This window comes from Squalius cephalus, assembly GCF_949319135.1.
Source record: "Squalius cephalus genome assembly, chromosome: 8".
NCBI classification, from domain to species: Eukaryota; Metazoa; Chordata; class Actinopteri; order Cypriniformes; family Leuciscidae; genus Squalius; species Squalius cephalus.
Genome location: NC_137129.1, coordinates 39616397 through 39643937, shown reverse-complemented (window position 1 = coordinate 39643937; position 27541 = coordinate 39616397). Strand labels below are relative to the sequence as shown.

The window sequence follows — 27541 nt, the reverse complement described above, 5'->3', positions numbered from 1 at the left end:
ACCACCTAGACACACTGATACTAGGGTTTAATCAGGAAAGTGAGAGTAATACCAGATCTCACCACAATATATATATATAGCCTATATATATATATATATATATATATATATATATATATATATATATATATAGCCTATATATATATATATATATATATATATATATATATATATATATATATATATAGGCTATATGTTTGAAAATACTTCAGTAAATTCAGTAACACTTTATAATAACTGCACGCTATTAATGATTAGTTAAGCATTAATAAACAGTTCATTCGTAATTTATAAAGCATAGACATTAATAAGCAGTTTATAGATAAAGCTAAACATGCTTTATTCTTGTATAAATACTTTATTTATTATTTATTTAGAAGCATATCTTTAATGTGTTTAATAATTGTGTTTTCATACTTTATTAATGATCAATTTATAATTTCTAAATGAAGTATAGCATTATTCACAAACCAGTTGTTTAGGTGTTGTCAGTGATTCATAAGAGCACTTAAGTGGAAGTAAATGTAGTAAATTCAGGTAGTTATAAAGAATTTAGTAGTGGTCAGTTAACTATTTTGTGAGCTCATCTAAAGTGAGGACTAGTTATGCCTTGTAAATCATTTATAAAGGAGATTTAAAGGCTCACTGATCTTCTGAGAAAAAGGAAACAAACACAACACAGTGATACAGAACATACAAATATTTATTTGAGCCTTTAAATCTCCTGTAATATACTGTCTATGGTTTCCAGTAGGCTACAGATTCAGAACCCAGGATGTTGCGCAATGCGCAGGCGCGCTCAACACAAAAGAACGAATCACTCTCTGAGACAACTCGGTAGTCCGGGTAGTCCTGGGTCATATTTAAAATTCGTTTAAAATGAATGAATCGTTCATGAACGACACATCACTTGAAGCGCCGGTGCGGTCAGACTAACTCAATCCACCATGCATGATCCAAGGATTTAAATCAAACGATTTTTAAAATACAAACATATTTTGGAAAGTTTAGGAACCTCTGAAGGGGAATGATGGGCTCGTGTGTGGTTCCTGTGCTCATTGGATTGATTTCACTGCAGATTCACAAAATCTCAGGTGAGTCAGAGAAGCACCACCCCAAACACGTTTAATCCTCGTCACTGTCATGTTTCAGTCATTTATCATTTACCAGGTTTTAATGTTTTATCTATTGAAATTCATAAAATATTTGATATAAAGAGCTTATATGTGCAGATAGCCCTGAACCTACAGTATTATGTGTTTAAAATAGATAACATGAGACAGTTAATTTCATTAAATATATGCTGGGTGTTTATTTATATAAAATCGTTATTGAAATATAAAATGAGAGAGTTTTTCACAGTAGGACTGAATCTGGCCTCAATCATGGCCTATGAAAATGAACACATTTGCAATTATGAGTTATGACAGCTGCTGTAAAATATAACTATTGACCAACAATCTGTTACTGTACAAATGGAGGGCAGTTTGCTGTAGGGTAGTTGACAAATGGCCAAGAAAAAGTACTTTTTTTGGAAAACATAACTTTTTAAGAAAAAATACATATACACTCACCTAAAGGATTATTAGGAACACCATACTAATACTGTGTTTGACCCCCTTTCGCCTTCAGAACTGCCTTAATTCTACGTGGCATTGATTCAACAAGGTGCTGAAAGCATTCTTTAGAAATGTTGGCCCATATTGATAGGATAGCATCTTGCAGTTGATGGAGATTTGTGGGATGCACATCCAGGGCACAAAGCTCCCGTTCCACCACATCCCAAAGATGCTCTATTGGGTTGAGATCTGGTGACTGTGGGGGCCATTTTAGTACAGTGAACTCATTGTCATGTTCAAGAAACCAATTTGAAATGATTCGAGCTTTGTGACATAGTGCATTATCCTGCTGAAAGTAGCCATCAGAGGATGGGTACATGGTGGTCATAAAGGGATGGACATGGTCAGAAACAATGCTCAGGTAGGCCGTGGCATTTAAACGATGCCCAATTGGCACTAAGGGGCCTAAAGTGTGCCAAGAAAACATCCCCCACACCATTACACCACCACCACCAGCCTGCACAGTGGTAACAAGGCATGATGGATCCATGTTCTCATTCTGTTTACGCCAAATTCTGACTCTACCATCTGAATGTCTCAACAGAAATCGAGACTCATCAGACCAGGCAACATTTTTCCAGTCTTCAACGGTCCAATTTTGGTGAGCTTGTGCAAATTGTAGCCTCTTTTTCCTATTTGTAGTGGAGATGAGTGGTACCCGGTGGGGTCTTCTGCTGTTGTAGCCCATCCGCCTCAAGGTTGTGCGTGTTGTGGCTTCACAAATGCTTTGCTGCATACCTCGGTTGTAATGAGTGGTTATTTCAGTCAAAGTTGCTCTTCTATCAGCTTGCATCAGTCGGCCCATTCTCCTCTGACCTCTAGCATCAACAAGGCATTTTCGCCCACAGGACTGCCGCATACTGGATGTTTTTCCCTTTTCATACCATTCTTTGTAAACCCTAGAAATGGTTGTGCATGAAAATCCCAGTAACTGAGCAGATTATGAAATACTCAGACCGGCCCGTCTGGCACCAACAACCATGCCACGCTCAAAATTGCTTAAATCACCTTTCTTTCCCATTCTGACATTCAGTTTGGAGTTCAGGAGATTGTCTTGACCAGGACCACACCCCTAAATGCATTGAAGCAACTGCCATGTGATTGGTTGATTAGATAATTGCATTAATGAGAAATTGAACAGGTGTTCCTAATAATCCTTTAGGTGAGTGTATTTATGGAGTATGAAAACTGCAGTTTCAGAAAATAGTAGTGGTCACTCATTTTGTCAATGACTTCACATATTTTTTTCACGTTTTCACTCAACAGTACTGTAAATGTGTCCTATGGTGTGACATTTAAAAAGTATTAAGAAATTATATTAAATAACATAAAAAAATACTTGAGACAGAATTGTTCACATTATTAAAACATTATTTTCTTAAAGTGATATTTATTTTACATGAAAGTACTAATTAGAATCATTTTCAACATGGATAGATGAACCTGATAAACTTTTCCCTACGAATGTCAATAAAACTTTTTCGCCAACCTTACAAAACTGTTTGAAATTGTACCTATTTAAGAGGAGATATTATTGTAACTCCCCTAATGCCAAACTTGACTCTTTTTTTAAAGATATTTTAAAATAAGTATATTTTTCTGTTGTTTTATGTTTGTCACACCATAGGACAAAACATCACACTAAAGGACAAAGATAGTCATTGCATAAAAAGAATCAGAATATATAGTGTTTATTGTAACAATAATAAAGGAGGACATTTGTTTTTTTGTTGAAACTTTATATATTCGTTTTAAACGCTTCTTAAGGAGGTCTTGTCCTATGGTGTGACATCTGTGTCCTATGGTGTGACAGGCCAAAGTGTCACACCAAAGGACATTTCCTGTGACATTTTCTGTCACACCAAAGGACATTTGAGCTTTTGTGGCAGTTAATAACCATGCTAATACTAGCTGAACTGTTATTAGCAATTGGCATGATACATTTGCATAATATTACATAGTCCTGCTGTCAAAAATACAAATTTTAATTAAAAAATTAAATTTAGGAGTGTCACACTAAAGGACAAAAAAACTTAACAACTTCAGTGGTCTGAAAACATAGTTAAATATTTGAACAATTCTGAGAGAAATACTAGCCATGTGCACTGCTCATGGGCTTCATAGAGGTCTTCAGTCACATGACCTTGAATGGGGTCTTTCAACTAAATTTAGTTGTCCATGATATTGCCCAACTTAATATCAGATTATTGCATAACACCAAAGGACATTTTTTTCTGTGACAAACTTTATTAAATTCCTACACTTTTAGAAATGTATGTATAGGAAAAGTGATGGCCATATAGTGAAATAGACACTTGCACAATTATGCCAGGAGTGATCATTAAGATGTTTAAACATTATTTTCTTTATTTATAAAAGTTAATATTTATGAAATAATGTTGTCTACCGTCACACCATAGGACGATTTTGAGATTTGGCTCAAAGTTGTAAAAAAATAAAAAATAACTCAGGTATTTAAACAACAAATTCATGTAAAACAAGAAAATGTTTAAAGGACAAGTTCGGTATTTTACACTTAAAGCCCTGTTTACAGATCGTTTCTGATGAAATAGAACGGTTAAGATTAAAATGTGGACACATGCTGCTGTCCCGAGAATTTTAGGTTTATTTCGCTTCTCCCCCCCACCTACACAATGGCAGCCTATGGGCACTGGAACAATCCTTCATAAAACGCATTAAACTTTCGTTTACAAAGACGTGAAACTCACCGAGTGGTCAGGGGTGTTCAATGATATGCTCACAAAAAAATCGCTGCAAAAGATGCTTTCCAACAGGTGTTTTACCATTCGTTGTAAAACTGTGGACCTATTTTTCCAAACGTCTCACACCCGTAGATTCTTCCATTGAGAGCTTGAATAATAAACACTCCAGCCCAGTTGGTGGCGATAATGCACCTTTGCCAATTACAAGCAAACCACTGGCATTTAATTGAATACACAGAAGAAGCAGAAGAAGAAGCGGCGGAGTAATACCGTACCGCACACAGCCCATCCAATTCAAGTCAATGGAGTTGGACAAAAACTACGATAAAACCTGTTGGAAAGCATCTTTTGCAGCGATTTTTGTGTGAGCATATCAGTGAACACCCCTGACCACTCGGTGAGTTTCACGTCTTTGTAATCGAAAGTTTAATGCGTTTTAGGAAGGATTGTTCCAGTGCCCATAGGCTGCCATTGTGTAGGTGGGGGGGAGAAGCGAAATAAACCTAAAATTCTCGGGACAGCAGCATGTGTCCACATTTTAATCTCAACCGTTCTATTTCATCAGAAACGATCTGTAAACAGGGCTTTAAGTGTAAAATACCGAACTTGTCCTTTAACCATTTACAGTATTCCAAATGATGAAATTGTGAAATAAATTATTTTTTATCTTCTGTGACGGTGAAAAAGCCACGTCACGTCAACTACCCTGTAACATGCTCTTGGGCAGGGAGGGAAAAACATAAGGCTTTCTCTGTTTTCTCCATGTGAAATGCATATCTGAAAATGTCAACAGCTGTTTGCTTTTCTATTGTCATTTCACTGATATAAAGTTGGTTTGAAGTTTGACATTTGTCAGAGATTCAGCTCCGAAACACTTAAAACAGTAAATACAGTAAAGCCGATTAAAACACAAACTATACTTTGTGTTCTCATCTAGATTTTAAAACAGTTCGAACACAACCTGTTTTTCGTTCTTATGCCAAATTGTTATTGATGTATTAAAATTTTTCGGAGCTGAATCTCTGACAAATGTCAAACTTCCAACGTCAAACCAACTTTATATCGGTTGACATTTCAGCTTTTGAGACAGTAGACTTTAATTTTCACAGTGTTGATAGTGACCTTCAGAGTGTTGCTGATGTATTAATGGTTGGAGCTGTGATTTTTAAATGATTAAAATGGATCGAAAGTGTGATTTATTTATTTTTTTGTGACATTTTCTTGTGCAGATATAGGTATCAGTTCATGATTGAGTTGTTTTATAATGCCAAAGATGCATGCCTAAACCAGAAAATGTGCAAACAAACTTGTGATTTGCTTTGCATATCTTCCCCTCACACCTTTACCAGTTATGCCACTAAACAAACAACCTGATTTAGTTGCTGATATATGTTAACCTGGTTCAGGTTAGAGGCTGGAGGAGGAGTGTGTGTCCGCTGACTGTTGCTGTCACAAACATGAGTAAATATTTGCAGATGTTGTAATTCTTATAACAACATTTATTTGTTCAACAAATAAAAAACAGATATAATACGAATGAACAAATGATAAAGCTCGGGTTGCTGAATATTCAATACCTTACTTCAAAAGCACTTATTGTTAATGATATGATTACAGACTATAATCTAGATGTGCTGTGTTTGACAGAAACCTGGCTAAAACCAGACAATTATATTACTTTAAATGAGTCCACCCCGCAAGATTACTGTTAAACATGAACCTCGTCTGAAAGGCAAAGGGGGAGGTGTTGCTGTAATTTATAGTAATATCTTCAGAATTACTGAGAAGTCTTGTTTTAAATATAATTCTTTTGAAGTGTTGTTGCTAAATGTAACACTATCTAGTGTAAATGATAAATCACGTTTAACATTTGTGCTGGCTACTGTATACAGGCCACCAGGGCACCATACAGACTTTATCAAAGATTTTGCTGATTTTCTATCAGAGTTAGTATTGGCTGCAGATAAAGTCCTAATTGTTGGTGATTTTAATATAGATGTGGATAACGAAAAAGATGCATTGGGATTGGCATTTAAAGACATTCTGAACTCAATTGGAGTTAGACAACACGTGTCAGGACCTACTCATTGTCGTAATCATACTCTAGATCTAATATTATCACACGGAATAAATGTTGATACCGTTGAAATTCTGCAGCAGAGCGATGACATCTCAGATCATTATCTAGTCTCGTGTAACTTCATTTAGCCAAGGCTGCAAAGTCGACTCATTGTTACAAATATGTTAGACCTATCACTTCTGCCACTAAAGATTGCTTTATCAATAATCTTCCTAATCAGTTTCATCATCTCAGCATCCCAGATAGCTTAGAACTCAATATTGCGAAATAAACTTTTAACTCTCTTTTTTCCAGCACTTTAGACACAGTTGCTCCTTTGCGCTTAAAAAAGATTAAAGAAAATAGTCCAATGCCGTGGTACAGCGAGCACACTCAGACCCTTAAGAGAGCAGCCAGAAAAATGGAGCGCAACTGGAAGAAAACAAAACTAGAGGTATTTCGCATTTCATAGAAAGAGAGTTCGATTGCATACAGAGAGGCCTTAAAAGCTGCTAGATCTGCTTATTTTTCAAACATATTTGTGTCATAACTGATGACAGGAAGCAAATGCAAGTAAACTCTTTATTGAAGACAATAATATAAATATAGTCAAGTCAAGTCAAGTCAAGTCAACTTTATTGTCAATCAAACCATGCAACAGTACATTACGCAGCAGACTGAAATTGCGTTTCTCCCATACTCCAATGTGCAATATTAAAACAAGATTTGACACATACTAAGCATAAACTAAACATATACGGCTAAACATAGGACACCACTAAACAAGTGCAAATAGATATTCAAAAAGATAGACAGATCAGCATATGACCTACAGTGAGCTTACAGTTTCCAGACTATCACAGAGTTTCAGAATATAGTCAGATTAAGGTATTTCACTGTAGTGCAATATAAAGTGCTAAATGGCAAAGTGCAAGTAGCAGCATGGAGATAAATAAGTTTTGTAAACATGGTACATTCTAGTGCAAGGGGATATTGGCATATGTGCATATGATTATTTTACAAACATTAAGTATGCCTTTTCCACAGTCTCACAGGTCTTTGTGTGTGTGGGTTGTAGGGGGGGGGGGGGGGGGGGGGATGTTATAATCCAGTTTTCATGAGTGAGTTGAGCAATCTGATGGCTTGTGGAAAAAAGCTATTGCTAAGTCTGGTAGTCCTGCAACGCATACTGCTGTAGCGTTTGCCAGATGGTAAGAGGGTGAACAGTTTGTGTGTGGGGTGGGTGGAGTCTTTGATGATGTTTGTGGCTCTTTTGTGGCAGCGGGATGGGTATATGTCCTGGATAGATGGTTGGGCTGATTCGGTGATCTTCTCAGCTGACCTCACCACCCTCTGTAGAGCTTTCCGGTCAGCAACAGAGCAGCTACCATACCAGACTGAGAGACTGCTGGTGAGGATGCTCTCAATGGCACCCCTATAGAAGATAGTGAGTGCCAGTGGGGGGAGGTTGGCTCTTCTCATCCTGCGTAAGAAGTGGAGGCGTTGCTGAGCTTTCTTGACAAGGGAGGTGGTGTTGGTAGACCATGATAGGTCATCAGTGATGTGCACCCCCAGGAACTTGGTGCTTTTCACTGATTCCACAGCGCTGCCATTGATGGTGAGGGGTGTGTGTGGCCTGTGATTTTTCCTGAAGTCCACAGTTATTTCCTTTGTTTTATTAACATTAAGATGTAAATTGTTAGTGTCACACCAATTAATGAGTTGGTGTACCTCATCTCTGTATGCGGAGTCGTCGTCGTTGCTGATGAGGCCCACCACTGTCGTGTCGTCTGCAAACTTGATGATGTGGTTTGAGTTGTATCTGGCACAACAGTCATGAGTCATCAGTGTAAACAGCAGAGGGCTCAACACACATCCTTGAGGAACCCCAGTGTTCATGATGGTGGTCTGTGAAGAGTTTTTGCCAACTCTTACTGTCTGTGGTCTGTTGGTGAGAAAGTCTAGTAGCCAGTTGCAAAGTGGGGTGCTGATGCCAACAGCACTGAGTTTATTCACCAGATGTTGAGGGATAACTGTATTGAAGGCAGAGCTGAAGTCGATGAACAGCATCCGCACACAGCTGTTTTTATTTTCCAGATGAGCCAGACTGAGGTGAAGTGCTGTTGCTATGGCATCATCTGTGGAGCGCTTGGGACGGTATGCAAACTGGAAAGGGTCAAATGTGGCAGGTAGGCTGGATGTTATGTGAGCCTTGACCAGCCTTTCAAAGCACTTCATCATAATAGGCGTGAGTGCTATAGGCCGGTAGTCGTTCAGTGTTGTGGCTGGTGATTTCTTTGGTAGCGGTATGATAGTAGTGGCTTTGAAGCATTCTGGTATGATGGCTTTGTTCAGAGAGATGTTAAAAATATCTGTGAGAACATCTGTGAGTGAGTTAGCACAGTCTCTAAGCACACGCCCAGGTATATTATCAGGACCAGCAGCCTTCCTGGGGTTCACCTTTTGAAGAGTCCTCCGCACGTCAGCAGGGTCAAATTGAAGAGTTGCATTGTCCAAGCAGTGTTGAGCTTTTGTCGGAGTGGTGTTGTTGTTTTCCTCAAAACGACTGAAGAATAAATTGAGTGAGTTTAGGAAGTCTGTGCTGTCCTCGCACGGTAAGAGTGTGGGCCTGTAGTCCGTTACTGACTGGATGCCTTGCCATAGGCGTCTAGGATCTTTTGTATCAGTGAAGTGTGACTGGATTTTTTGTCCATAGGCATACTTTGCTGCTCTCAGGCCTCGGTTCAAGTTATATAGTTCATATAGTTCCAGATGAAGCAGCAGGCGGGTGGCGCAGGGACTATGATGGTCAACAGGGTGCAGATGAAGTGAAGCGTTGAGTGCGTTGGTGAAAGGTGATGACGAAATCCAGACACAGAACGAAATCCACAGTGAATACCGAACAGGAACAAGGAAGCACGAAACTGGAGACGTAGCACAGGACCGGAAACAAACACACAGCACGGAAGACTTCAAACAACGGAGATGAGAAAACAGTGAGTATTTAAAGGTAAGTGGATTAGCTGCAGCTGGCGCCGTGAGTGAGATCAGCTGGCCGCTGCTCAGATAATGATGGCCGGTCACGCCCACTCACACACACCCACACACATATAACAACATAAACACGAGACAAGTACCCCGCTCCTAGGAACGCCTCCTGGCGTCCCCAGACTCCCTTACCTGTCGATTGTAATCATCGATAAGGGAGTTATCCAGGATGTCTCTAGCAGGCACCCAACTTCTCTCCTCCGGACCGTAACCCTCCTAGTCCACCAAGTATTGAAATCCGCGTCCCCTCTGTCTTGAGTCCAGAATACGATTAACCGAATATGTAGATCATCTACGAGTTGCGGCGGAGGGGGAACCGGGACAGACGGATTAATATGAGAACGAAACACGGGCTTAATTTTTGATACATAAAAGGCGGGATGAATTCTTCTGTACGCTGGAGGAAGATTGAGGCGGACTGCCACCGGACTAATGATCTTGGCGACAGTGAACGGGCCAATGAATTTGGGAGCAAGCTTATTAGAAACGGAGCGGAGAGGAATGTTCTTGGTAGAAAGCCACACTTTTTGACCAGGGACGTATATGGGAGGCTTAGACCGGCGGCGATCGGCTTTAGCCTTGGTGCGCGCCCCCACTTGGAGTAGAGTCTCACGGGCTCTAGTCCATGTGCGGTGACACCTCTGGACGAAGGCGTGAGCGGAGGGGACCACGATTCCAGACTGGGAAAAATTTGTGGCTGGTACCCTAAACTACACTCAAACGGAGATAGGCCCGTCGATGACACTGGTAGCGCATTGTGGGCGTACTCCACCATCGACAGTTGTTGGCTCCATGAGGAAGGATTCTTGGAGACCAAACATCGCAACACCCTTTCCAAATCTTGGTTGACTCTCTCGGTTTGACCATTGCTCTGAGGATGAAACCCTGAGGACAGACTGACAGTCGCTCCCAGCAATCTACAACATTCTCGCCAAAATTTGGACACAAACTGGGGTCCCCTGTCGGAAACCACGTCTGTTGGGAGGCCATGTAAACGAAAGACGTGATCTATGACGGTCAACGCTGTCTCCTTGGCTGAGGGTAATTTGGGCAAGGGAATGAAGTGGGCCGCTTTCGAGAACCGGTCCACCATGGTCAAAACTACCGTGTTGCCCTGAGAGGGCGGGAGGGTGGTAATAAAATCTAGTGCAATATGGGACCAGGGTCTCGAAGGGACAGGAAGCGGTTGAAGTAACCCATCTGGGGGTCGATTGGAAGTCTTACCAGTGGCACAAACCGAGCAAGCCAACACAAAACTGTGAATGTCGCGAGCCATAAGTGGCCACCAGAATCGTTGCTTGAGCAAAAATTTTGGGCGATTTACTTATGGATGACAAGCCACATTGGAACAATGCCCCCACTGAATGACGTCAGACCGTAATCCCTCCGGCACAAATAAACGGTTCGGTGGGCAACCGGGCGGAGGCGTTACCTCTTCTAAGGCTGTCTTGACCTTTGATTCGACCTCCCATGTGAGTGTGGAGACAAATAGGGTCTCGGGTAAAATACACTCGGGAGTAGACGGGCGTTCGGAACGGTCAAAAATGCACGATAAAGAATCGGGTTTGATGTTTTTGGAACCCGGGCGGTACGAGAGAGTAAAATCAAAACGACCGGAAAAAGTGCCCACTGAGCCTGCCTGGAGTTCAATCTTTTGGCAGTTCTAATGTATTCCAGGTTCTTGTGATCAGTCCAGACAATAAAAGGTACCCCCGAGCCTTCTAACCAGTGGAGCCATTCCTCCAATGCTAACTTGACTGCCATCAACTCTCTGTTACCAATGTCATAATTACGTTCGGCAGGGGATAAACGATGGGACAAAAACGTGCAAGGATGCATCTTGTCGTCTGTGGGAGAATGTTGGGATAGCACTGCACCTACCCCCACCTCTGATGCATCGACCTCCACCACGAACTGACGTGACAGATCAGGGGCAATTAAGATGGGGGCTGAAACAAAGCAACCTTTCAGTTTGACAAACACAGCCTCGGCTGTGTCTGACCACCTGAACGTAGTTCTGGGGGAGGTCAAGGCGGTCAGAGGTGGGGCTAGTTGGCTGAAGTTGCGAATAAAACGCTGGTAGAAGTTGGTGAATCCCAGAAACCTCTGTAGGGCCTTACGGGAATCTGGACTTGGCCAACCTAACACAGCCTTAACCTTCTCAGGATCCATACGTATTCCCTCAGTCGAAACGATGTAACCCAGGAAAGGAACCTACTGTGCATGAAAAACGCATTTCTCCGCCTTGACAAAAAGCCCATTCTCTAGCAACCTCTGAAGCACTCGTCAGACGTGCTGCACGTGTTCCTGGAGAGAAGAGGAAAAAATCAAAATGTCATCCAGGTAGACATATATGATCTGATCGACCATATCTTGCAGCATGTCGTTGACGAGCGCCTGGAAGACCGCTGGGGAGTTGGACAACCCAAACGGCATGACCAAATATTCAAGGTGCCCCCTGGGGGTGTTAAAAGCGGTCTTCCATTCATCCCCCTCCGTAATGCGGACCAAATGATATGCATTACGTAAATCCAATTTCGTGAAGATCAACGCTCCCTGCAACCTCTCGAAAGCCGAAGACATCAACGGCAAAGGATAAGTATTCTTTACCGTGATGCTGTTCAGCCCCTGGTAATCAATACAAGGTCGCATAGATCCGTCCTTCTTCCCTACAAAAAAGAACCCCGCCCCCGCTGGAGAAGAGGAAATATATTTCTCCATAGCCTCCCTTTCTGGAGCAGAAAGCGAATATAACTTGCCTTTAGGCGGAGACTTACCTGGCAGTAACTCTATGGCACAGTCATAGGGACGATGCTGAGGAAGAGAAGCAGCACGAGACTTACTGAACACTTCCTTCAGGTCGAGGTACTCCGCGGGCATGTTAAACAAATCCACTGCTTCCTCCTGAAACACAGAGACAGAAACAGACGGACAGGCAGACACAAGACAAGACTCATGACATTTATTGCTCCACGCCAAGACAGATCTCAGTTGCCAGTCCACTTTAGGGTTGTGCCGGATGAGCCAGGGGTGCCCGAAAACGATGGGTGCAAGAGGGGAGTCCAGTATATAAAAGGAGATGATCTCGGAGTGGTTTCCTGACTTTATGAGGGTAATATCTCCAGTGGAGAGTGAAATAGTGGGAAGTTCTTGACCATTGAGTGCGTGTACAGCAATCTTGTGTGTGAGGGGCTTGAGGGGAATCTGAAGTTTGTGCGCAAATGTGTGGTCCATGAAATTACCTTCAGCCCCGGAATCCAGAAGTGCCTGACAGTCGTGGGTGTTGGTTGACCATCTCAGTCTTACCGGAAGGAGAAAAGATGTGGATCAGGTCTTCTCGGCGGAGATCCCACCCGATAGTAGCCTCATACTTACTATCGGGCTTGACCTTTTACCGGACAGTTGTAAGCAAAATAGCCCGCTCCACCGCAGTAGAGGCAGAGGCCCTGGGATCTCCGCCTTTCCTTCTCCTCCCGGGAAAGCCGAGCTCGCCCTACCTGCATGGTGATCGTAGACGGGGCTGACCGCGTCCCCACCGCTGAAACGTGGACCCTCAACTCCTTCAGGAGTGCGGCTGGGCAGGACCCGTCGCTCGACTCGGGACAGTCGTGCATCTACTCTCAACGCCAACTCTATCAGTCCATTAAGGGATGTCGGAAGGTCCAGGGCGTAGATCTCCCTCCGGTCAGCCAACCAATGCAGGAACATGTCCCACTGCGCCTCCTCGTTCCATTGACACTCTGCCGCTAGGGTTCTGAACTCAATGGAAAAGTCAGAAACCGATCTCACTCCCTGTCGCAGATCCGCCAGTACTCTGGCCGCCTCTCTCCCGGCGACGGCTCGATCAAACACTCATTTCATTTCAGCGGCGAGTGTCTGGAACGAGGCGCAGCATGGATCTTGGTTCTCCCACACCACCATTCCCCATAGTGCCGCTCTATCAGTCAGCAGCGTCAGGACAAATGCAACCTTGGCTCGCTCACTGCTGAAGGTCCTGGGTTGGAGAGAAAAATGCATGGAGCATTGTGTTAGAAAAGCTCTGCAGTAACTGGGTTCACCGGAGTATGATTCCGGAACTGGAAGACGGAGCTCCGACTGGGAGGGACTCTCTGGTGGTGTGGGGGGAATGGCCGGCGTGGGCGGCGCAGTGGGAGCTCGCAGAAGTTGGAATTGCTGGGTGAGCTCGGACACCTGCGCCACCAAGGCCTGTACTGCACGACCCATGTCGTTAAGATTCTTCTCTTGGGAATCCATTCGACGAATGCTGCTGTTAAGAAATTCTTCCAGTGATGCTGATGGATTACTCTCTGCTTCCATTGATGGGTCAGATCGTTCTGTCATAACTGACGACAGGAAGCAAATGCAAGTAAACTCTTTATTGAAGACAATAATGTCTGTTGGTGCGTTGGTGAAAGGTAATGACGAAATCCAGACACAGAACGAAATCCACAGTGAATACCGAACAGGAACAAGGAAGCACGAAACTGGAGACGTAGCACAGGACCGGAAACAACCGCTGCTCAGATAATGATGGCCGGTCACGCCCACTCACACACACCCACACACACATAACAACATAAACACGAGACAAGCAGGAAACAATGCATTCATGAACCGTGACAATTAGAAGAAAATAAACAAAACCCTAGGTATTTATTTGAAATTGAGGCTAAACTAACGAAAAATAAATCTTCAACCCCAGACGTTTCCAAGCAGCACAGCAGTAATGACTTTATGAACTTCTTCACTTATAAGATTGATAATATCAGGGAGAAAATTATAACTATGCAATCAGGCAGTGCATTGTAGTGTCCCTGAAGAAAAATTTGATTCATTCGTTGCTATAGGAGAGGAAGAATTTACTAAACTCGTTATATCATCTAAATCAACAACATGTATGTTAGACCCAATACCGACTAAGCTACTGAAAGAGATGCTTCCAGAGGTCATAGATCCTCTTCTTAATATCATTAATTCGTCTTTGTCGTCTTTGGATATGTACCGAAAACTTTTAAGCTGGCTATGATTAAACCGCTTGTTAAAAAACCGCAACTTGATCCTACAGAATTAGTCAATTACAGGCAGATCTTGAATCTATCTTTTCTGTCAAAGATATTAGAAAAAGCAGTATCCTCACAACTATTCCTTTTTAGAAAGAAATGATATCTGCGAGGATTTTCAATCAGGATTTAGACCGTACCATAGTACTGAGACAGCTCTCATTAGAGTCACAAATGATTTGCTCCTATCATCCGATCGTGGTTGTATCTCGCTATTAGTGTTACTCGATCTAAGTCAGTCCCTCCAGTTTTTCGCGATTCCGCGATCGCTGAATACAACACAAAATCAACAAAATGTCGCATTTTTTGCGATCCTGCATAATTCCTAAGTTAACCGCAAAATAATCACAAAAATTAAAAAGACCTCACATAACATTAAATTATAATCACCCAATTTTAATTAAAGTTTCAATACATTTATACGTGGATACAGATTGCCTACTGCAGCTCAGGACCCCTCAACTCAGGATTTACACACAGTTCTACAGTATAAATTACTACACCTGCTGTTAATATTTACATAGGTCAGGTAGAAAAATTGCCCATAGGTTGTTTTAAAAGTTAATTTGATGAGACCAAAATAAACAAGCTTAATGTTTGTGATTTGTGTCATGTATGACTATTGTGCATCTGACATAATACTATTATGGTAAATGTGATGTCCTAATTATAAAATATAAAAATCGCAATTTTTTTCACAAATTTTTGGAAATTACCACCACATCATTACCACTGTCATTTTGATTGCAAAAATCACCCAAAAAAATCGTGAAATCCTGGAGGGACTGCTAAGTGCTGCATTTGACACTATCAACCACAACATTCTTTTAAATAGACTCGAAAATTATGTTGGCATTTGTGGAATTGCACTAGCATGGTTTAAATCATACTTATCTGACCGTTAATTAACAGTTTGTAGCAGTAAATGAAGAGATGTCTTATCGATCACAAGTTCAGTATGGCGTACCACAAGGCTCAGTACTAGGACCGTTGCTGTTCACTCTGTACATGCTACCATTAGGAGATATCATTAGGAAGCATGGCATTAGTTTTCACTGTTATGCTGATGATACTCAGCTCTATATTTCTTCGGGCCCAGACGAAACTTACCAATTCACAAAATTAACGGAATGCATAGCTGACATAAAAAATTGGATGACTCGTAATTTCCCACTACTAAATTCTGAAAAAACAGAGATTCTAATTATTGGACAAAAAACTTCCTCACGTAATAATCTAGAACACTGTCTAACACTTGATGGCTGCTCTGTTAAGTCTTCGTCGTCGGTTAGGAACCTGGGTGTGCTCTTTGATACCAATCTTTCATTTGAAAGTCACTTGTCTAGTATCTGTAAAACCGCATTCTTCCATCTTAAAAATATATCTAAATTACGCCATATGCTCTCATTGACAAATGCGGAACAATTAGTTCATGCATTCATGACCTCAAGGCTCATGGGTGGTTGCCCTGCACGCTTAATAAACAAATTACAGCTAGTTCAGAACGCAGCAGCTCGAGTTCTTACCAGAACCAGGAAGTATGACCATATTAGCCCGGTTCTGTCAACACTGCATTGGCTCCCGATTAAACATCGCATACATTTAAAAATATTGCTGATTACCTACAAAGCACTAAATGGTTTAGCTCCGCAGTACTTGAGCGAGCTCTTAACGCATTATAGTCCTTCACGTCTATTGCGATCTCAAAATTCCGGCCAGTTGATAATACCTAGAATATCAAAATCGACTGCTGGCGGTAGATCCTTCTCCTATTTACCACCAAAATTTTGGAACAGTCTTCCTAACATTGTCTGGGAAGCAGACACACTCTGTCAGTTCAAAGCTAGACTAAAAACACATCTCTTTGACCTAGCATTCACATAATACATTATAGACTTCTATAATTCAATGTTAGGCTGCACAGATTAGTTCAGCCGGAACCGGGAACACTTCCCATAAATCCTGATGTACTCGTTACGTCATAAGAAGAATGGCATCTACGCTAATTTTAGTGTCTTTGTTTATCCCGAGGTTTTCCCGCAGCCTGCCGGATCCAGGCCGTATCCAGATCTGACAAAGGACCTGCGCCTGGACCCAATGACAATGCAGTGCTGAAGTGCCAACTAGTCTCTCCCTATGGAGGATCCCTTTACCACTCTACAGATAAAGCGTTGTCAGGAAAATTCGTTTCGCGAATTTACCAATTTACCAATACCAATACCAAATTTTATTTTACTAAATAAAATAAAATTCTGTATCAAAATTTGTAAGGAAAGACCAGTACTTTGTTTAGGCTTGGTTTGTAGGGAATTACAAACCTGCGCACAGATTTTCAAACACATGTAACCACCAGGGGTTTTCTTATATATTCTCAATACTACTTAAATCAAAGACCCCTAATTATAAAATAGTCAGTTCAAAAGAACTACCCGGTGGCACGCAAGCCACCCTAATTAAAGGACGTAGATGGAAGCTGGTGTGTCAAAACATACACATTTATTTATTTCACAATGGTTCAATTATACAAACAATTCTAAAAGACAACTGTAATACTTTATGAAACTTCTCTCAATCAAAACACCAAATGGTTACGGGTGTGTACGGAGTTTCCCCCCTGAGACGTGTCCGAATATAAAGCACACCACACGTCACTCTTAATAAATAATTTAAGAAGAATACACAGGTGAAACAACCCAGTTAAATATTTCACGTGATTCACAGCAATATCCCCCCTTCACTTCATACACAACACTGCAGGCGTTTGTCCCTTTAGGAAACTACACATTACCCAAGTATTTCAATTAAAAGAACCTCACCATGTATACATGAGTTATCAGAGAGAGTCAAGACAAAAACAAAACAAACAAAAAAAACAAACATACAATATAAAAAAAACCCAAACCTTCTCCCTCTCTCTCCCTCTTCACATACCCCTAGGGCGTTCGACAAACAGTCGTACAAATTATGGTAGGCAGTTTGTATAGCTAAAACTAAATAGGAAAAACAGTGACTGGACACACGTCCTGTAACAATAATAAAATGTCATGAAATAGGTTTCTTTTGTACCAACATACAATCAATAGTTATAGGCATGTTCATACCTGAATAGCAAACAAATATTTGCACAATGCGTCTTCACCACAATCGCACTGCGTTACCGTGACAGAATAGGATGCATCCTCACCACAATCTCAAACTGTGTTACTATGACAGAAGATACAAAATCAATATACCAAGCTTTTACGATCATTCACAACATTTCATAATCTAACTTGGTACCTGCAACAGTTTTTCCCAGAACAACCGTTTTGTCCACTGGCCAATCTCCAGCCTCAAGCAATGACAAAAGCACTGGTTTGAACCATCGATCCTGGTGCTTTAATTCCCCACGCTGTACCGACACACTATGCTGGAATGCTAGCTTGGCTTGTCGCTCTGTGACTACGTCACACTAAATAGCCGGCTGAGCAATGACGCGCTCTGAGGTGGTGTCTACTGGGTCCTAATGTCCTACCTCTTACATTCACCCCCCTCGTAAAATGTCACCGTCCCGGTGACAGAAACAAAATAAAATCAACACCAGGGTCTAAACACAACATGTAATGCATTGACTGTAGGGGGCGTTGTAGCCTCCTCCCCACCCTCCTCATTTCTTACGGCTGCACGAGGGAGATGAAAACGATTTGAGTGCTGGCCTGCTGTTAGCCGGGTGGTTCGTCGAGTTGTTTGAATTGATGCTTGTTCTTCTTCCTCCGATCTACCACACTCAAGGTCTTGACTCAATTCCATGGAATCGGAACTTGGACTAGTAGGTTGTTCATTTAGCTGCCCGGATAACAACGGGGCTGCAACACATCTCGATCTTTCTGAATCATATGGATTCAATGGTGCACACACCCCCAAGTCAAATTCCTCGTCTGTGCTAGGGTCAGGACTAAGTACTACATCCCCCTTGGGCACATCTCCAAATAACTCCACCTCAATCGCACATGGGTGCGGGGAGCCTAAATGGATTGGCAATGGGCGCAATTCTTGTCGATGGATATTCCGCTCTGGGCCTGACTGACCCTTGGGCTTGATTTTGTATAATGACCCAACCTCATCCAGACATCGCACTACTTCATATACAACGGGCTCCCACTGATCTTGGATTTTATGGCGACCAGGGGGATGACTTCGCCTGTACACAAATGAGCCAATAGGCAGAATTGGCAATGGGACCGAACGATGTTGTGCTCGAGAAGCGGCTGCGTCTTCCAATTGAGTTCGCGCTTTAAGATAAATTGATGTTAAATGCTTCTGATGTTCTTGAACCCAATCTTCTACTGTCCCACCCGATGTCACCTCAGTTAGTCCCAGAAGCGAATCTATAGGAAGAAGAGGCTTTCTACCAAACATCAACTCATAGGGAGAGAATCCTGTAGAGCTATGCACGGAGGTGTTATAGGCAAACAACAACTGAGGCAAATGATGAGGCCATCTCTTTTTCTGTTCTGGAGGTAAAGTGCGCAGCAGATCGTGCAATGTCCGGTTGAAGCGTTCGCATTGCCCGTTTCCTTCTGGATGATAAGGGCTAGTTCGTGACTTCTCAATTCCATACAACTGGCAAAGGCGTTTCAGTAGCTCTCCCTCAAAGTTTCGTCCTTGATCTGAGTGGATCCGTCTTGGGACACCATAGGCATAAAACCATCGTTCCGTAAGAATTCGAACGACCGTCACAGCTCTCTGGTCAGATACAGGATATGCTTGTGCAAACTTAGAAAACACATCGGTCACAACAAGGAGGTTCTCTCTACCATCACTAGCTCGTTCAAGCGTGGTAAAATCAATGGCCACAATCTCTAGGGGGCTAGAAGCAAGCAGGCTGCCCATAAAAGTTCTCACCTTTGGCTGTACAGCCTTGGCTGTCAGGCACCAATACACTCTTGACACCAACGTTCAATATCTTGACGCATAAAGGGCCAGTAACAGCGTTGACGTACAAGGGTGGTAGTACGTTCCACCCCTTGATGACCGTGATTGTCATGGAGATTAGTAAGTACTTCACTTCTCAGCCTCTGTGGTAACAACAGCTGTAACACCTCCTCTCTACCCCCAGGGACATGACTTCGCCGATACAAGACTCCCTGCTGTTCTTGGATTCTATTCCACTGGCGAACCATTTCCAGGACTGCTGGAGATTCCTTGGTCCGCTCCACAGCTGAGGGGACGCCACCACGTTTCCAATACGCCAAGAAAGCCTGTATCACCGCATCTTCTGCCTGTAACACTTGCAGGTCAGCTTTACCTCTTGCTGGAGTTGCCTCAATAATAGATGTAAACGCAGAACACCGCTGATGGTTTTTAATGCAAGCTTGTGCAACCTCTTCAGGAACCGTAATACCAGGGGCGACTTCTCCCATAGAACTTAGCAGCGGGGCGGCAGGCAAGCGAGACAGTGCATCTGCATTTTTATTAGATGTTCCAGGTCTGTACATTAGAGTGAAATCAAAGAGTGCCAGCTGTGATGCCCAACGTTGTTCTACGGCACCCAGTTTAGCCGTACGGAGATAACAAAGAGGGTTGTTGTCTGTGAAGACTGTAAATTTAGAGCCGAGAAGGTAATCTCTAAATTTTTCCGTTACCGCCCATTTGAGTGCAAGCAGCTCTAATTTCATAGCTGAATAATTTGTCATATTCCTCTCGGTAGGTCTGAGCCCACGGCTTGCGTATGCGAGTGGCCGACGTTGCCCTCCTTCCTGTTCCTGGGACAGGACTGCCCCCAGCCCCAGATTGCTAGCATCCACTTCTAGGACAAATGGTCTGGTAAAATCTGCATACCCCAACACTGGGGCGCCAATCAGCTTCTCCTTAAGCAAATGAAATGCCTGTTCGCAACTCCAGTCCCAGTGATCACTCCAGGAGCTATTTGATCTGGGCCTAGCTCTTTTACTGGAAGGCTGCAACTTTGCTACTAATTTGTGGAGAGGGGCGGCATACTTTGCAAAATCTTCCACAAACCTCCTATAATAAGAGGCAAAACCCAAGAAGGAACGCAATTCCCCAACAGTAGATGGAGTTCTCCACTCCTTAACAGCACTGATCTTTTCAGGGTCAGTGGCGACACCAGATGCGGAGATGACATGCCCAAGGTACTTTACCTCTGGCTGGAAGAAGTGACATTTTCTGAGCTTAAGTTTCAGGCCATTCTGTTGCAACCGGTGTAACACTAGCTCCAACCGCTCCAGATGATTCTGAAATGATGATGAAAAAACAACCACATCGTCCAAATATAGGAGGAGGGAGTGAAATCGTTCATCTCCAAAGATGCGCTCCATCAATCTCTGGAATGTCCCTGGTGCATTACAAAGGCCGAATGGCATTCGCTGAAATTCAAACAGACCAAAAGGTGTACAGAAAGCAGTCTTAGCCTGATCCTTCTCAGCTACGGGGACCTGGTTGTAACCACTCGCCAAATCCAATGTCGAAAACATGCAAGCACCAGTCAGGGCATCCAAAGATTCCTCTATGCGTGGAAGGGGGAATGCATCCTTCCTGGTTTTCGCATTTAATTGGCGATAATCAACACACAGGCGAATTGACCCGTCCTTCTTCTTGACCACCACAATGGGAGATGAGAAGGGGCTACAACTCACCCGCACTACCCCCTGCTCTACCAAATCTTGAATATGAGCCTTCACAAGATCATACTGAGAGGGAGGGAGTCGTCTATAACGTTGGCGAATAGGTGCATTATCTAGCAAGGGAATCTCATGCTCTATCAAGTTTGTGCATCCTAAATCCCCATCATTCTGACTGAAAACCACACTATACTTCGCCAACAAAGCCTTAGCATCTTCCTGTTCTACCTCTTCTAGATTAGGCCATGATATATTGGCCAAACCAGGGACAGTTCGATTCACTACTTCAGCTGACTGAATGAACACGGTAGGGCTTTCACAACTCTCTTCGCTGCCAAAAATTACGGGTTGACTATGGGGACATACACTCACCATTTGAAGTCTACCCAAAAAAGTACGGGGTCTTAACCACCTGTCCTGAGTACCTATATTAACCACGGGTACAGAGACAGTTCCCTCCCCAATAGTTACCAAGGAAGATGGAATAAGGAGGTCTGCAGGTAGTTGCCAGTCACCTATACCTGGGGGTTCTAAAAATGCGGCAGGAATAAGTGAACCAACTCCCTGTCTACATGAGGCTGTGACTAGCTTAAATGACCCAGAGGGAACACAAATGGAGGGACCTGGGGGAATTGAGACACTACCGATAAATTCTGAATCAGTTAAACATTCAAGAACCTGACACTCAGACATAGCGTTTTTCAGCACATCAGGTACAGCTAGTGGGGAATGAAATAACGCAGTGCCATGTTGACCAAACAGCTCTTGATAACAACTTTGCAGAATATTCATTCCCAACAAACCAGGAACATTGCGCTTTCTTGTCTGAGTCTGTACATCAGGGGGATCTCGTACAACCAAAATACCCATTCGAGACAAAGTCCTACCAAGTACTTCTACATCCAACTCTAAATATCCTTTATACGGGATATCTAGTCCATTGGCGGCTTTCAACTGTAGCCAGCCACATGACTGCAAAATACCCTGACCCTGGGGTTGGAAATGTTCTGCAAAAAATTCCTCTGTAATAGTTGACACCATTGAGCCTGTATCAACAAGACATGGCACAACTACACCTGCCATTACAACCTTCATTACTGGACATTGACCAATGAGTATAGAATGTGAAGGTACCGTTAATTTTAAAGAGGAGCCACCCAATCCACCATCTAGAGCCTGACTCTGAGCACTAGATGAAGCTAGTTTCCCGAGGGCCCCATAACATTTCTGCCCCGACCCCCAGCTCTACTCTGAAACTCCCCGGCTGCAGCAGCTTGATGGGCTCCCTCCCAATTACGACAACGCCTAGCTATATGACCTGGGTGTCCACACCGCATACAGATAGGTTGACCTTCTGAATCAAACCGATATCGCCTAGGCTGGGTGCTAGGGCCACTGGGGGCAGCATGCCAAACTGGGTTAGACAAACGTTGCAAAATTGCATCTAACTGTACTTGTTGCTTGCGCAAAGTTTCTTTTAATTCACTAATTTCTTTAACTGGTTCTACCGCTACCGCACTTGAGTTTACCCCCAATTCACAGGCATCAATATGGGTATCACAAGAATAGGCTCTAGCCCGGGGGAGGCTAGGACGCTCCCCGTCATCTGACCAACGCAGAGCTTCACTGCGAACGTCAATAAAGGACATACTAGGTTGTAATCGTATGAGACGTTTTAACTCTCTGCGAAGCATATTATCACGGACATACTCAGCAAAATGATCACGAATTACAATATCAGAATCAGGAATTCCCCCTGGATTCTTACGCTCAATTATCTCCATTAAAGACATTACTGCATGAGAAAATTCACGTAAAGATTCCCCATCACGCTGGCGTCGTTGAAAAAATTGTTTCTGAGCTTCAATATAAGATTGAGGGCAACCAAATGTTTCAAGCAAAATAGCCAGGATTCGATCAGGGTTATTTCTATCTGCAGTGGGACGAAATCGGATCTCTGACTTAGCTTCCCCATCAAGATGGTCATACAGAAACAATGCCTGCTCAGTAGGGGTCATATGTTTGGAATTAAAACATCTACGGGCTTCTTCTACCCACTCCTCAACCCCCAGACATCCAGAACTATTGTTACCTGAAAACCTTGGGCATTTCCGCTCTCTTGGGATAATGACATACCTTGGGTTGACTAAACTTTCTTGCTGACTGCTGGTTGCCCCTCCCTGTCCTGCCACAGCATTTGGTTGTGCTACTGCTTCCTGTTGAAGCCTGGTATTAACAGCTTGCAGCTGCTGGAGCTGCTCGGTCAGAGCCCTAACCTGATCTTCTAAACCTACAGACATGACAACAAAAAAAAAAAAAAAAAAAAAAAGATAATAATAATGAAAATAACAATAATAAACAAAGTAACAATAATGATAAACACACACACAAAAAAAAAATTCTTGAGGTTAAAGTCCAGCTGGTCTTGGGCGGCTTCTCCGATCCTCCTTACCAGCCACTGTTTTTCCTTTACCCCAATAAACCCAACTGCCCACCAATTATACAAATAAACACCAAAAAATTTGTAAAATATATAGATATAGATATGAGGAAGGGGACGACACTACCAGCAACCACCCAAACGACCCTGCCGTCTACGCCAAATGTAACCACCAGGGGTTTTCTTATATATTCTCAATACTACTTAAATCAAAGACCCCTAATTATAAAATAGTCAGTTCAAAAGAACTACCCGGTGGCACGCAAGCCACCCTAATTAAAGGACGTAGATGGAAGCTGGTGTGTCAAAACATACACATTTATTTATTTCACAATGGTTCAATTATACAAACAATTCTAAAAGACAACTGTAATACTTTATGAAACTTCTCTCAATCAAAACACCAAATGGTTACGGGTGTGTACGGAGTTTCCCCCCTGAGACGTGTCCGAATATAAAGCACACCACACGTCACTCTTAATAAATAATTTAAGAAGAATACACAGGTGAAACAACCCAGTTAAATATTTCACGTGATTCACAGCAATATCCCCCCTTCACTTCATACACAACACTGCAGGCGTTTGTCCCTTTAGGAAACTACACATTACCCAAGTATTTCAATTAAAAGAACCTCACCATGTATACATGAGTTATCAGAGAGAGTCAAGACAAAAACAAAACAAACAAAAAAAACAAACATACAATATAAAAAAAACCCAAACCTTCTCCCTCTCTCTCCCTCTTCACATACCCCTAGGGCGTTCGACAAACAGTCGTACAAATTATGGTAGGCAGTTTGTATAGCTAAAACTAAATAGGAAAAACAGTGACTGGACACACGTCCTGTAACAATAATAAAATGTCATGAAATAGGTTTCTTTTGTACCAACATACAATCAATAGTTATAGGCATGTTCATACCTGAATAGCAAACAAATATTTGCACAATGCGTCTTCACCACAATCGCACTGCGTTACCGTGACAGAATAGGATGCATCCTCACCACAATCTCAAACTGTGTTACTATGACAGAAGATACAAAATCAATATACCAAGCTTTTACGATCATTCACAACATTTCATAATCTAACTTGGTACCTGCAACAGTTTTTCCCAGAACAACCGTTTTGTCCACTGGCCAATCTCCAGCCTCAAGCAATGACAAAAGCACTGGTTTGAACCATCGATCCTGGTGCTTTAATTCCCCACGCTGTACCGACACACTATGCTGGAATGCTAGCTTGGCTTGTCGCTCTGTGACTACGTCACACTAAATAGCCGGCTGAGCAATGACGCGCTCTGAGGTGGTGTCTACTGGGTCCTAATGTCCTACCTCTTACACACACATAGAACCAATTCTTAATACGCATGTGAACGGCATCAGCGTTTCTCACAGGTTCGCGTTTAAAGTCTGTGTAGAGTGAATGGTGTCGTCTTAGCGGCCCCTAACTTAATAACGAATGATCGTTGCGATGGAAGCGAATCAATCAAAACTAACTTTAGCTGTAAAATAACTTTATTAAAGAACCGCTATAAAGCCAAACAATCTCTGTTACCTTAAATTATACATTTATCTCTGTAAAGCTGCTTTGAAACAATCTACATTGTTAAAAGCGCTATATAAATGAGGATGACTTGACTTATGGAGTAATATGAGACGCTGCTGTTGGGTTGCTTGTGTCTTGTTGAAAGTCAGTTAGTGTGCAATCAAAATTATGTCTAAACTTGTGATTTTCTTTCTATCAAGTGTGGTACAAGATATTAATAATATTAAACCAACTGCCAATGAATCTAGCAAATGAACAAGGTTTAGAAAGGAATGGTTCTTAATAGGGCCCTATTTTTTATTTTATTATTATTGATTATTATATTTTATTTTTACTATATATAGTAGGGGTGTAACTTACACAGAAGTCACGGTTCAGTACGTGTAACGGGAAGAGGAATTTTAATATTGACCCTTGAGGTACAACAACAAAAGACAAAGGTGTATAGACTCAATTTATTTCAATCTTTCAATACGTAAAACACATACTATATAGATGTATACACAACTAGGAAGAGAGATTAATAACGTCTACATACGTGGTCCATGATCACACTATGATCACAGATGATTAAGTACAGATAAGCATATTAAGCAAGTAGCACTACTGTTATAAAACCAATGGTAAAAAAAATATGGCGCCCTCTAGGGGGAAGTGAAGTCCCAAGGTCACAGTTATCTCAACGCTGGTAGACACACCACAAATAATTTTACACTCGTGTACAAATCACATCACACGCATAATCACTTTCATGAAAACAAGGGTTAAATAACCATAATGTGACAAAAGAAAATATACAAGATCACACAGCAAACTGCTACCACGTTAAAAACGCTGTTTACATGAGAAATACCCTTTCACCATATTCACTGTTCAGGAAAGTATAGCGAGCAGCCAGACCTTATAACCTAACCTTTGTCTGCCAAATACAACCCCCCCGTTTCTATACAAGAATGAATTAACAGCCCAGCAACCACTCACGGCCAGTCCACAATTCAAAATCACAGTACAAGGGAATCGCCGCCGTCTCTGTCTCTTCGTTCCTTATGACGATGCAGGGTATCTCGCGCCTCCCGTCGGCAGCGTTCCTCCACGGATGGTAACCGTAGAAACTCCACCCGGAACTGCGAGGAGGGGAAAGTGGATCAGTCAACTCTTCACAACAATATCGCGGGGTAAAGCCCACTCGTTCGCAAGACAGTCGAAAAACTACTTCCCTTTAATACGAGGAATAGAGTGCGTTGGAATAATTCTTTCGCCGTCTCCTCTGCGTCCAAGTAGGCTAGATAGTGACCAGCTCGCGGCTATCTGGGGAATCGGAGGCGGAGTAATACCGGCGTCTCTGCTCTCGTGGGTTGCGGTCCTTTAGTCGTCCTCAGGCTCCGGCTAAAAAAAGCCCTGGTTATCAGAATCCATCAGCTTTTATCCTCTCCAGCCACTAATCATGAAGGCTGCTGATTGTTCCCCATTATCAGCCCCACCTGTGCATGATCGTCTCACACACACACACACACACAGACATGTGCACAGCCCCGCCCCCCAGACAGTTTATTCAACATCTCAATTACATGTAGCCCCGCTACATTTCTTTTACCCCCCCTTTAATAGGGCTCGTCCCGAGCACTAAAAGTCCAGTCATAGGGCATAATGTCCCATAGTTCAGTTTATGGTCCAGTCTGTTGCGACCTTCAAGGTCGGTAGCGCACAGGAAGGTTCCCCCGGTTATCACGGGCCGGGTACCGACTAGGAGCACATGGCTCCGAACTTTGGTAATTTTCTGGGGCTGTGCAGGGGTCTATCATTGGCTGTGGTGGGACTATTGTATCCTGAGCAGTCCCTACCATTCGCAACTCTGGGCCAGGGGCTTCATGAGAGGGGGCAACTGAGGCAGGAGAATGAAGTGGAGTCACTATAGGGTTGGATGGTGCATTGGCTGGCTCTGGCAATGAGGTCGATACAGGGTCGAGCCGGTATGGTGGAGCTGGCTGGATTAGTACCACAGGAGCAGGAGGCCAAAAGGGTTCTGGGCGATTGGCTATCCCAGGTTCGTATACCCCATTCTGATGACCTTCCGCGGTGTCATTATTGATCGTCGGAGGGTCTCCAGGGCATGGCCGCAAATTGTTACGGTGGAGGGTTCGACACGGACCATCTTTACCCTCTGGTCGTATGGTAAACACTGGGCGGTCGGGATGGGACTGCCCAACGACCACAAATGGTGCTGGGAGCCACCGTGGTGCAAGTTTACCTTGAGCCCTGCGACGAAAGTTTCTCATCAACACCCTCTCTCCTGGCAACAGTGGCAAAGTCCGAGTGTTCCGATTGTAATGCCTCTGGTTCCAGTGGCTGCGACGCTCTGCGTTGTTACGGACAGTTGCATAGGCTTGCAGAAGAGTCTGGTGGTGGCTTCGGACCCAACCC

General features: G+C 42.9%; 1 protein-coding gene across 1 annotated transcript in view; it reads left to right on the top strand.

Annotated features, from left to right (window-relative positions):
* Positions 1 to 998: 998 nt before the first annotated feature.
* LOC307163337 (CUB domain-containing protein 1-like) overlaps positions 999 to 27541 on the top strand; it is a gene marked incomplete at its 3' end in the record, with an annotated part of 53374 nt that continues 26831 nt past the window's right edge. Inside the window, exon 1 of the mRNA XM_079879371.1 lies at positions 999 to 1094. Within this exon, the coding sequence (XP_079735497.1) occupies positions 1028 to 1094 (67 nt within the window). The 5' untranslated portion in view covers positions 999 to 1027. The remainder of the gene's footprint in view (positions 1095 to 27541) is intronic.